This window comes from Tachysurus vachellii, chromosome 18 (genome assembly GCF_030014155.1).
Source record: "Tachysurus vachellii isolate PV-2020 chromosome 18, HZAU_Pvac_v1, whole genome shotgun sequence".
Classification (NCBI taxonomy): domain Eukaryota; kingdom Metazoa; phylum Chordata; class Actinopteri; order Siluriformes; family Bagridae; genus Tachysurus; species Tachysurus vachellii.
Window position 1 is genome coordinate 22,224,398 of NC_083477.1, and position 12,500 is coordinate 22,236,897.

At 41.0% G+C, this 12,500-nt stretch overlaps 4 protein-coding genes across 4 annotated transcripts in view; 1 reads left to right on the top strand and 3 right to left on the bottom strand.

Moving 5' to 3' along the window:
- The window catches only part of LOC132861716 (GTPase IMAP family member 4-like), a 4,119-nt gene extending 1,304 nt beyond the window's left edge, over positions 1-2,815 (top strand). The window contains exons 2-3 of the mRNA XM_060893291.1: positions 1-488; positions 2,096-2,815. The exon at positions 1-488 is cut by the window's left edge and continues 334 nt beyond it. Coding sequence (XP_060749274.1) covers positions 1-488; positions 2,096-2,169 — 562 coding nt within the window. The 3' untranslated portion in view covers positions 2,170-2,815. The remainder of the gene's footprint in view (positions 489-2,095) is intronic.
- Positions 1-12,500, bottom strand: part of sgsm3 (small G protein signaling modulator 3) — a 234,304-nt gene that overhangs the window by 189,169 nt on the left and 32,635 nt on the right. The window lies entirely within an intron of this gene.
- apol (apolipoprotein L) lies at positions 3,117-8,559 on the bottom strand. The gene is made up of 6 exons (XM_060893290.1): positions 8,211-8,559; positions 7,954-8,056; positions 6,569-7,156; positions 6,439-6,474; positions 6,091-6,189; positions 3,117-5,984 (listed from the first exon to the last, which is right to left on the bottom strand). Exons 2-6 carry the CDS (start codon positions 7,968-7,970, stop codon positions 5,051-5,053), a joined length of 1,674 nt encoding a protein of 557 aa, XP_060749273.1. The 5' UTR covers positions 7,971-8,056; positions 8,211-8,559; the 3' UTR covers positions 3,117-5,050.
- LOC132861714 (apolipoprotein L4-like) overlaps positions 9,707-12,500 on the bottom strand; it is a 3,735-nt gene continuing 941 nt past the window's right edge. Inside the window, exons 2-5 of the mRNA XM_060893288.1 lie at positions 12,178-12,500; positions 12,051-12,086; positions 11,220-11,312; positions 9,707-11,117 (exon numbers count right to left, since the gene is read on the bottom strand). The exon at positions 12,178-12,500 is cut by the window's right edge and continues 268 nt beyond it. Coding sequence (XP_060749271.1) covers positions 10,178-11,117; positions 11,220-11,312; positions 12,051-12,086; positions 12,178-12,500 — 1,392 coding nt within the window. The 3' untranslated portion in view covers positions 9,707-10,177. The remainder of the gene's footprint in view (positions 11,118-11,219; positions 11,313-12,050; positions 12,087-12,177) is intronic.

Genomic DNA, 12,500 nt, shown 5'->3' on the forward strand with positions numbered 1-12,500 from the left:
CTCTTCAAGGGAACGTCGTGTTGCGGAGGAACACGTTGATCTGTTCGGACCACAAGCCTGGAGACACACACTGGTCCTGTTCACCGTGATGGACACCAAGCTCCTCCATGATTCTGCCCTGCAGGATGAGGTGGAGTTGAATAGCGAGCTGCAACAGCTGGTGGAGAAGTGCAGTGGGAGGTACCATGCTCTCCACGGGAGACCCAAAAGAGGAGAGGACCAGGTCGCAGATCTTTTGTCTAAGATCCAAGAGATGGCGTTTGGTGACGGAGAATCGATGCTCCTCAGTGACCAAGTGATGAAGTGGTCCAGGCAGAGAGAGGAGGAGGAAGAGAGACAAAAAGAGGAAGAGAGGAGGAGGAGAGAAGTGATGATGCAAAGAGTCAAGCAGACTTCCAGGAAGAAGGAGGTGGAGAAGAGAACGAGAGGAAATAAAATAAAAGACACTGAAAAGGAAGAGAACAGACATCAGAAAAGAGACATGAAGGGTGAGTAGAAAAGGTCTCTGTAATAATAGAGATAATGGAGAAGAGGGATTTAACACAACACACACACACACACACACACACACACACACACACACACACATACACTTTCCTCCACTGGGTCATATTGTGATAAACTGTGTCATTAAACACACCAGACATTTCTGATAGCAAGCTATAAGAAGCACAAAGAGCAGGAACAGGTTTGGGATTTGAGCTGAAAGTCACCTAATGATGGAGGACAGATCATGAAGAGTGAAGCAGCTGCAAACACCTACTGTACCTTCTAAATAATCATCTGAACACCACAAGCTTCAGGGAATTAATCAGACACTCATTCATCTTCTACCGCTTATCTGAACTACCTCGGGTCACGGGGAGCCTGTGTCTATCTCAGGCGTCATCGGGCATCAAGGCAGGATACACCCTGGACGGAGTGCCAACCCATCGCAGGGCACACGCACACACACACACTCATTCACTCACACAATCACACACTACGGACAATTTTCCAGAGATGCCAATCAACCTACCATGCATGTCTTTGGACCGGGGGAGGAAACCGGAGTACCCGGAGGAAACCCCCGAGGCACGGGGAGAACATGCAAACTCCACACACACAAGGTGGAGGTGTGAATCGAACCCCCAACCCTGGAGGTGTGAGGCCAACGTGCTAACCACTAAGACACCGTGACCCCCGGCTTCAGGGAATTAATCAGACATATATAAAGACTTTTCTGAAAGTAACTTTACTTGATGCTGTTGGCATAAGTATTGGCCCCTTTCAGATTGCTAGTTGGTAGAAGCTGTGAGTGTGTTGGTGTCGGTGAAATTCCTATCAGCTCTGTACACTTTTTGCAGATTTGCTCCAGATTCTTCAGACTGTTTGGTTTTGTTCACAACAATTTTCAAACAGTGCCACAGATTCTCATAGAGACTCAGATGTGGACTTTGACTTGGACACTGTAGAACATTCAGCTATTTGTTTAACTGCTCATGCACTGCTTCAGCATTGTGCCAGAAATCATCGTCATCCTAAATAATAATAACATCCTCCTGGTTTCATGCTTCTTGTGTACAGAATCTCAGAGCAGACTCTCGAGCTTGGTCTCATATGTTCACGCACATTCATAAAGCTCTTCTTGAACATTCTTTCTAGCCTGACATGGTTATGTGGTGCACCTTCAGATCCAGAAGAACCTTCACTCCACTCTCAGAGTCTGTAACTCCTTCAAAGTGACTCAAACACTATGGAACATCATTCCAGGTCCATTTTAAATCAGCATGTCACAATTCATTTGTAATTTCACTTTGAAAAGAGACACAATCTAGTGTCACCCATACCTTTTGTTTTATGTTTATGTTCTGTGAAGCTGCTTTGTGACAATGTCCATTGTAAAAAGCGCCATACAAATAAACTTGAATTGAATTGAATTGAACAATCTGAATGGAACTGAAAAAAAATGCACATAAGAAGAAGAAAGTGCTCAGTGTTTAATTACTGATGTGAATGCTGGACTCAGGAATCAGCTCTTTTAAAAAAATAGACATTTTTACAAACAAATAAAACTATATTGTGTAGCCTGATTTAATGTGTGTTTAATCCACAGAGGCAGATCTTCAGGACCCGTCAGTGACTGAGCGAGTCGGGACGTATTTCACTCACTTCTGTAAGACACAGTAGAAGGAACAGGAGAAGATGGAAGTGTGCAAGATACTACAGAAGATTTACTTCAGACTCTTTCACTTTTGTATTCAGTCACACACACACACACACACATACAAACACAAACACACACACACACACATACATACATACATACAGACACACACACACACACACACACACACACACATACATACATACATACATACAGACACACACACACACACACACACACACACATACATACATGCATACATACATACATACAGACACACACACACACATACACACATACAGACACACACACGCGCAGACATACATACAGACACACACACAGACACACACACACATACAAACACAAACACACACACACACACATACATACATACATACAGACACACACACACACACACACACATACATACATACATACAGACACACACACACACACATACATACATGCATACATACATACATACATACATACATACAGACACACACACACACACACACACACATACACACATACAGACACACACACGCGCAGACATACATACAGACACACACACAGACACACACACACATAGACACACACATACACACACATATACATACATACATACATACAGACACACACACACACACACACACACACACACACACACATACATACATGCATACATACATACATACAGACACACACACACACACACACATACACACATACAGACACACACACGCGCAGACATACATACAGACACACACACAGACACACACACACATAGACACACACATACACACACACAGACAGACACACATAGACACACACACACATACATACAAACACACACACACAGACAGACACACACATACAGACACAGACACACACACATACATACAAACACACACACACAGACACACACACACACACATTTATAGTAACGATTACAAGTTAGTCGACTGTGTGCACCATAAACTGTCCTTTATTACATTCAGAAGTTTACAGTCTACAAACAGTTAAGAGTTAACCACATAAAGACACAAATGAGTGAGTGAAGCGTTTGATTGACAGGAGAACGAGCTTCCTGTGTGATTACTTAACTTTGTTTACAGTTTTATTCCACACTGCTTCCAGATATAAAGGACATAAACACAGAAATATCAAAGAGTAATTTTGAAGGACTAATCAACACCTTGTGATTGTCATCATCCTAAATATTAAAATAATCAGTGTTATTGTCCATATTTTAATTCCCAGTTTCAGCAGTTAAACAAAATGAAATCTGAACATGACAAAGATGGAAATAAACAAGTCTCAAACATAATAGAAAGCTGTGGACTACATTTAACAAATGTCTTAAGTAAAGTTGGTCACATATTCACAGATTGGAGTTTCCCGAGTCAATAACTCCTGAGCTAAACACTGTTACTACACAAAACACGGTTGTAGCTGCGTCTCTACATTACTACGATAGAAAAGAGGTGTTATTTGTGTAGTAACAGCGTTTAGCTCAGGAGTTATTGACTCAGGAAACTCCAATCTGTGAATATGTGACCAACTTCCTGCTCCTTCAGTTCTCTCCAGCGCTGGAAAGCTGATCCTATATTAACACGTCCTACTTCTTACCTTATCGTAAGTCTTTCTTCTCTTTCTTTCTTTGTTTTTATCCTCCATGTCAATGTTAAAACCGCTTTCTGTTAATGTCACACATGCGCACTGAACACTCTCTCCGCCCATATTGACAAGCCCCACCCCTTTCTGCTCACGTTTGTTTTGATTTTTGTTTAGCTTGTTTTCTGAAGCATTTCTCAAATATCGGAGACCCCACCTTTAACTTTGTTTACAGTTTTATTCCACACTGCTTGCAGATATAAAGGACATAAACACAGAAATATCAATTGCCCCTTTACCCCCGAGGCAGTTTGAGTGCTGGTTCGGAGCCTAATTTAGAACCAGTTCTTTCTTTTCCGACAGCCAAAGCACCGGCTCTGAACCAGGAAAAGTGGTTCTTAAGTAGCACCAAAACATCGCTGGTCTAGACTTAAGAACAGCTTGTGGGCGGGGCTGTGGGCGGGGCTGTGGGCGGGGCTACTGTTACCACTTTTGATAATGTACCTTAAGTATACTAATGTTTAATACACTTTTACTTTACCGTGATATGATACATTATCAGCACACATGATAGTAAGTAGCTACATGCTAATGCTAACTTTTTTCTGTGTTAATGATAAAATAACGTTATGTACTTTCTCCATAACAACCTCCGTTTATACAGATTACATGGAGCTGCACGTACACGTTGGATTCGCTCCGTTTGTGTGTTAATGTAGGTTCACAAAGCCATGAGCATTAACAGTAAAACAACATCCACCATTGTTGTTGTTGTGTTTGTGTTTGTCACTGCTGCGATAACGTGACACGTATACAGTGACGTCACACTCGGCTCTGTGACGCTCTCTAACCGATGGAAAGGTGAACCGGTTCTTAGAAGGTTCACCAGTGGAACCAACTCTGAACCAGCACCAGGACTAGTTCTGAACCAGCCCCCGGTTCTTTTTGGTGTAAAAGGGGCAATTGAGTAATTTTGAAGGACTAATCAACACCTTGTGATTGTCATCATCTAAAATATTAAAATAATCAGTGTTATTGTCCATATTTTAATTCCCAGTTTCAGCAGTTAAACAAAATGAAATCTGAACATGACAAAGATGGAAATAAACAAGTCTCAAACATAAACATAATGAAAGCTGTGGACTACATTTAACACCACAATCTTAACCCTGCACCAGAATCATTTTTTAGACAGAAACTCTCTGTATTGGCTTACAATCTTAACCCGACATAAAGTAAACAGGTCTGAAGCATCTTTAACATCCTGCTTGTGAATTCAGGGTGATGTTAAGGAAGGAAAGGCTGCTCTAGAATTTCCTGATTGTTATAAAAACATGACGTTGCTTCACACAAATGGTCATGGATCTTCTTCCACGCCTCCACTTCTGAGCGCCACAGAACTGATCTGGAGTGAATGAGCTGAGCCAATTCATTTTTACTTCCTTTGGACAGACTGATACTGTCTTTACAGATAAACAGGACGTCCAGACCAATAAATAAGACATTTAAGCCAATGAACCCTGCTCTGGCTGAGTTGGAGAGGGCCAGAGGAGTTCCTTTAGCCAGCTGCCCAATGTCTGGAAGATCTGCAGCCAACTGGGGAATTTTCCGACCTGCTTTAGCTTCCTGAAGGCCAATATTAACTGCTTTTGCAATAATCTCCTCACTGCTGAGAGCTTTTACAGCTGAAGCTCCATCCACAAAGGCATCAATACCTTTGCATACAGCTCCAGCACATGCAGCCACTTTTATAACTTTAACTTTTGTTAAAACATCATCTGCTATAGGAGACTCTCTGCTGGCCACGTCCTCCACACAATCTTGGATCTTCTGCACATCTTCCATAAATCTAATGAAAATGCTGTTGGCGTTGTTTCCGTGATGTTTGTTGACTGCCATTTCAGTGATGCCTGTAACGATGCCATTAACGCCGCTGGTGACTCCGAGACCAACACCTGTGAGTGTGAGAGCCAAAGACACGCCTGCAGTAACGGGAGCGAGAGCTAAACCTACGATGGACAAAACACCTCCTGCAATACCGACTGAACTTCCAGCCACAGTGGAGATGTTGGAGCCCAACTTCATCTTGTTCAACTGAACTGCAGCTTCATCTAAATCACACAGGAACTGAAGCATTCTGTTGTGACGCTCACTAAATAACTTAATGAAGTCTTGTGCATTCACACCGAACAGGTAAGTCAACCTGAACGACTCGTCCATCCTGTAAGGAAAAGGTTCCGAAATATTTATAGCAACTGGGTTCATTTCAAAATATTATAATCACCAGAATCCTCCAAATGCAAGATGGATGGATGGAAAACCTTTACCTGATGTTGATGAGCTGGAGTAAATGATCACACGGTTTCTGCAGTGACTCCTCACTCATGATCAAGTCAAACTTTAGTGAATTTTTCCCATTTTTCCATCTGTAACATAATAGATGTTGTGGGCATGTAGGTGTGATGTAAAATATAATAAAACCAACATCTCTTCAGGTATGTCAGGGTTTAAACAAATGACTCGCTCCTTTATAAAGAATGTTTTAGGCCCATTGCCTTTTCTCTAAACAGGACTTTTATTAATACCTAGAATAACAAAAATGTCTGCCGGGGTCCATAACCAAACCCCTCCATCCTCCCAACAGGAAATAACAACCCTCCCTGGATGATACTTACTCAGGAACATCTCCATGATATGAAATGCTCTTGGATCTGCAAAGAGAACATAGAGTTTATAAAATCTCTTTTGTGTAACAGACAAAAGCAAGGACATGAAGTCTTTTTAGAGTAAAGATGTGGTCAATACTTTTTCTCCATCTTCTCACAGATCTGCTGAGTGACGCGGATGTATTTGTCCAGCTGGAAGGCCAGGACTTCCACATTGCTGAGACTCGGCAGGAAGTAAGCTCCATCGTCTCTCTTGAAGTAGACGAGGAGAGGAGACACCATTCTGGCGGCAGAGATCACTGAACGTACGGACATGGAACTCACTCCCTTTGGCATGAAGCTCTCGCGCATGAAGACGAACAGTGACGTGACTGCGAGCTTCTCCACTGCAACCAGGAAGTGTTGAAGTTTCTCCAGGCCTTCTAATGTGTTCTTCAGAACTTCTCCCAGCTCCTTCTCCAGCACCTGCCTTTTGGAATCTGCTGTAACCTGAGTTAAGCTACTTAGCATGTATTCACCAAAAGCTTTGGTCTTGTTCTCTGCCTTCTGAACATGCTCAAACTTCAGAGTGATTTGATCGGCCCGGTCTTTGATGTCTCTCATCATTTCGAGCTCGGTCTCTCTCTGTAGGGTCCATTTGGACTCTCTGTCACAAAACTCCTTCACAGTTGCAGTGTATTTGAGAGTGTCTAAGATGTAGTCACTCAGCTGCTCCTGTAGTTTCTCTCTATGATAAAAACACATGGCTATATCAGTACCTGAAGCTGCCCTACAAACTGAGCTCAAACTCTAAAGTCATCACAAGCTGCACATTAAATAGGTGTTGGTTTGTAGAAGCACATGAACACTGAGGGATAAAACTGAATAAACTACATGATGTGTTCAATAATATAGGGAAGTTCTCTGTAATGAGTGAGAGCAGTAACTCATCACACCACTCCATCAACCAGAATATAACAGCAACACACATGACGTTTATTACTGTAATATTATTTAATAGGATCTCCAAAGTCCATTGTGGCTCAAATAGAACCAGGAAGTGTTTAAACACTTAAGAGCAGTGACAATTAATCAAGATAAATTCTTACAGATGGCGTATGAACACGTCTACAGAATACAGATAAGAAAATCATTGTGACGTACAGAACGTGCTGTAATCATATCAGATATCAGACCAAATAAAGGGTTAAGCAGTGAACACAAATGACTCTTATCTTACTCTCAGTCTCTCTGTGTCACGTCTGAACCCGTGATGTTTGTGGAATTGTTTTATGTCCAGACTTTTAATCCTGACATGATCTGGGTTCTACATTATATACTGAATTTAATGCAAATAAAAATTGTGATTTAATTTGCTCATGGAGATGAAAAATCAGTCGAGTGAAAGCATTAACAGTGAAAAACCCAAGAACAGCAGATTTAGACAGTTTAAAAGCTAATGAGTGGGAGATTAGACCGTGTTTATGGAGCATGCGCAGTACTACATTTACATTTCAAACTTTTAACTCAGTTCTCAACTCAAACCTGGTTTTGGAGAACATCTTCAACTGAAGTGTAGTTTATTAGTTTCAGGTCTTCTTCAGACTCACAGCATGGAACATGGAGCAGTTTTCCTTCTTCTTCTTCCCTGTAGATTAAAGAAGTCTTAAAGCAGCAAGTTTGTGGCTTTTGTCTGAATTTGTTTACAACAATAAACGACCTGAAACCCTGTTTTTCACCTGCAGGTGAGATGTGAAGTTAGAACAACTACAAACGACACAGAGTCGAGTTTCTGACTTTACCTTCAATTCTGAATCAAATCTCTATAAAACGGGGTAAAAAAAGATAAGAAGCGGAATAACAAGATCTGTCCAATGTCTTCTTTTCTCTTCCTTAAAAACACAACCGTCTTCACAGCTGTAATGTTCAAACCAAACGACTCTTTTCAGTGAGTCAGTGGATTCGACTCATTAATAATCATTTCCTTCTCACGCTGTCGTATCTCTATTTACACAGAATATGGAATAGGAATCAATTCTGAGTTTTAATAAGTCAAAGCACCGAAACTCCATTGAAATATTTACAGATCCTGTTCGGAATGAATCAAATGAACCGAACTGTTTACAGCTAAAACCGGATTGTTCGAAAGAGTCGGTAAAGTGACTCATAAGTTTCACTTTCTTTTCTGTCACGTTTACACGTGACTTTATTCCGCCTCCGTGTTTCTGTCGGTTAGTTTCCAACTAAGACGTTACACGTGAATTAACCTGTTATATGAAATAAACCTTAGTTCGAGCTCTTAATGTTTTTAAGAGATTTAATTACTACTGATAATCTGTTGTGTGTTAATGATTCATGTATAAAGTCATAAACACAAACTAATCCTCAGTCAAATCAAACAGCAAGCTACAAAAATCAGGCATTCAAATAAACACTTAACTTAAACATGACATTTTCCTAAAGTTACCAGCTAACAAAAAAAGCTAAAAGCTAACACTGAGGTCACACACACACATCTGTCTCACATACAGTACAGAAACATCATCATAATGTGGCTTTACCTCACAGACGCATGTGGTGTAGGAGCTCACGGATGTGAAAGAACTGAACACTGAAGTTCAGGAGAAGATCTCATCGTCCTACTGTGCAGAAACGAGCCCAATGTTTGTGTGAATGAGTCACAAGCTCCGGTCACGAGTCTGAAACAAAACTCTCACTGTTCGAGTCCTGGACTCTGTCTACAGCTGGATTTATTACAACAAATAGGAGTGATTTTAAAAAAAAATAAATAAAGTCAGGAATGGATTTCAGTTAAAATCACAAGCTCAGATGATGGAGTAAGAAGAGGAGAAGGTTCAAGTGTGAACATTCATTATCATCTGTAGCACTTACACAAAGAGCCTGGAGTCTGTGTAAGGACATGATGGTTCAGTGGTTAAGGCTTTGGGTTACTGATCAGAAGGTCAGGGTTCAAGCCCACAAGCTGCTGAGACATCAACATGGGGTCCTTGAGCAAGACTCATAACCTCACCTGCTCCAGGGGCGCCACACTGTGGCTGACCTTGTGCTCTGACCCCAGGCTCATAATAACCTGGGATGTGTGAAAACCTAAAGCATTTCACTGCATGTCATACGTGTATGTGACAAATGATATGAACAAATTTGATTTGAGTCCATCCTCAGGACGGAGCATCAGGAGAGGGACACCATGAACAGGGTATGAACCCGTCTCACACACACACACACACACACAATTTAGAGATACCATTCAGTCTACAGCACATGTCCTGGAGGTCTGAGGCTAACCACTAAACCACCATCACCTTCTAGTGTACACATTTTATTTAAATAAATAAATACATTTTCAGTGTGTAGTAATTTATACCTGACAATAGAACTGGGGATTTATAAAGAATGAATAAACTTTAATAAACATGTTTCACTTTTCTAAACTCTCTGTAGTAATCTCTCATAACAAAACATATGAGAAAAACATTTTCATTATAAATCACACATCAGAGGAACTTTATAAAGGTCCATTTAAACAAAAGAAATGAAGCACTATATAAGTAGAAGATGTTGAATGAATAGTTAATGATTCAGACCCAAAGCAGTTCAACAAACTGAAGCAGATGCAGAACTGAAGAAGTACAAAATGTGAAAGTTTTGTTCTGTCTGATTTCTGTTAACAGCATGAACATTTTATCCCAAACCTTTAAGATTACAGGAGGATCTGCAATGATTAATATTCAATACAAATAATCAATATCTATTCCATAAAAGTGAAAGGCTGCTCTAGAATTTCCTGATTGTTATAAAACCATGACGTTGCTTCACACAAATGGTCATAGATCTTCTTCCACGCCTCCACTTCTGAGCGCCACAGAACTGATCTGGAGCGAATGAGCTGAGCCACTTTTTTTCTGCTTCCTTTGGACAGACTGATACTGTCTTTACAGATTAACAGGACATCCAGAACAATAAAGAGGGCATTTACAGTTATGAACCCCGCTCTGGCTGACTTGGAGAGGGCCAGAGGAGGTCCTTTAGCCAGCTGCCCAATGTCTGGAAGATCTGCAGCCAGTCCTTTGATGCTCCGACCTGCTTTAGCTTCCTGAAGGCCAATATTAACTGCTTTTGCAATTATCTGTTTACTTCTGAGAGCTTTTACAGCTGAAGCTCCATCCACAAGGGCATCAATACCTTTGCCTACAGCTCCAGCACATGCAGCCACTTTTATAACTTTAACTTTTGTTAAAACATCATCTGCTATAGGAGACTCCCTGCTGGCCACGTCCTCCACACAATCTTGGATCTTCTGCACATCTTCCATAAATCTAATGAAAATCCTGTTGGCCTTGTTTCCGTGATGTTTGTTGACTGCCATTTCAGTGATGCCTGTAACAATGCCATTAACGCCGCTGGTGACTCCGAGACCAACACCTGCGAGTGTGAGAGCCAAAGACACGCCTGCAGTAACGGGAGCGAGAGCTAAACCTACGATGGACAAAACACCTCCTGCAATACCGACTGAACTTCCAGCCACAGTGGAGATGTTGGAGCCCAACTTCATCTTGTTCAACTGAACTGCAGCTTCATCTAAATCACACAGGAACTGAAGCATTCTGTTGTGACGCTCACTAAATAACTTAATGAAGTCTTGTGCATTCACACCGAACAGGTAAGTCAACCTGAACGACTCGTCCATCCTGTAAGGAAAAGGTTCAGAAATATTTATAGCATCTGGGTTCATTTCAAAATAATAAAAACTGAAAAGGTTCATAAATAAATAAATAAATAAAAACTTTTACCTGATTTTGTTTAGCTGGAGTAAATGATCATAGTGTTTCTGCTCCTCAGTCATGATCAAATTTAATTTCACTGAAGACTTCCCATTTATCCATCTGGAACATAATGCATGTGATGTTAAACATTAATTCTTCACATGGATGTTCTTCCATTATTTCATAACCACTGACAGTCTTCTGCTGTCACCAAGATGACGTTCAACTATAAGCCACAATAATATTCCTCTAGACAGACTAGAACAATTATGGCCACAGATTTGTTGCTGTAGATTCTACACTGCTGTACTAACATATAAAACTCTGCTCTGAACTTAATGCTCTTTTTTGTTGTAAATCACACAGCTATGCCTGTTTCACCTGGTACCTTCTGAGCCATGTTTAGTGCCTTAATCTGTGGCCTAGTGATCAGCAGGTCATCAGTTCAAATCCCCATGCTAACAATCTGCCCCTAGTGACCCTTATTGTTTATGACTACTGTGTTGTCTTCTGGGTAAACAAGGAAGTGTGGGGATAAGTGCTGACATTCAAGACTGTGATTGTTTGTCTAAAAAAAACTATTATAAACCTTCACTTTGTATGTTAGATATTTGAGGTTATATAGTGTAGGGATTACGTTAGTGACCGATCATATTACAGATGTTCTAACATCTGTATGTTATAAATGTAATAAATGTTAACATCTCAGACACAGAGCAGAAATGTCATAGAGACAAAGATCTAATGTGTTTCTGTTTATTGTGTTCATTTGTTCACTTTTATTCACTTCCACTATATAAGTGACTGAAAAAGAAGTCAACATGAACGGCAAGAAGCTCCTGTCTGGATGATACTTACTCAGGAACACCTTCAGAGCCTGAGATGCTCCTGGATCTGCAGAGAGAGAAAACGCAGTTTGTCAGATCTGATTTAAAGTTATCATAAACCTACATGCTGTAATCAAAAGGATGTGGTCAATACTTACAAAAAAGACTCCATCTTCTTACAGATCTGCTGAGTGACGCGGATGTATTTGTCCAGCTGGAAGGCCAGGACTTCCACATTGCTGAGACTCGGCAGGAAGTAAGCTCCATCGTCTCTCTTGAAGTAGACGAGGAGAGGAGACACCATTCTGGCGGCAGAGATCACTGAACGTACGGACATGGAACTCACTCCCTTTGGCATGAAGCTGTCGCCCATGAAGACGAACAGTGACGTGACAGCGAGCTTCTCCACTGCAACCAGGAAGTGTTGAAGTTTCTCCAGACCTTCTAATGTGTTCTTCAGAACTTCTCCCAGCTCCTTCTC

Coding starts and splice junctions, on each gene's coding strand:
- apol (XM_060893290.1), bottom strand. Junction 6,475..6,568: donor TGTGAGAAGATGGAGAAAAA/GTATTGACCACA, acceptor TTCTCTTTGCAG/ATCCAAGAGCATTTCATATC. Junction 6,190..6,438: donor TATCATGGAGATGTTCCTGA/GTAAGTATCATC, acceptor ATTATGTTACAG/ATGGAAAAATGGGAAAAATT.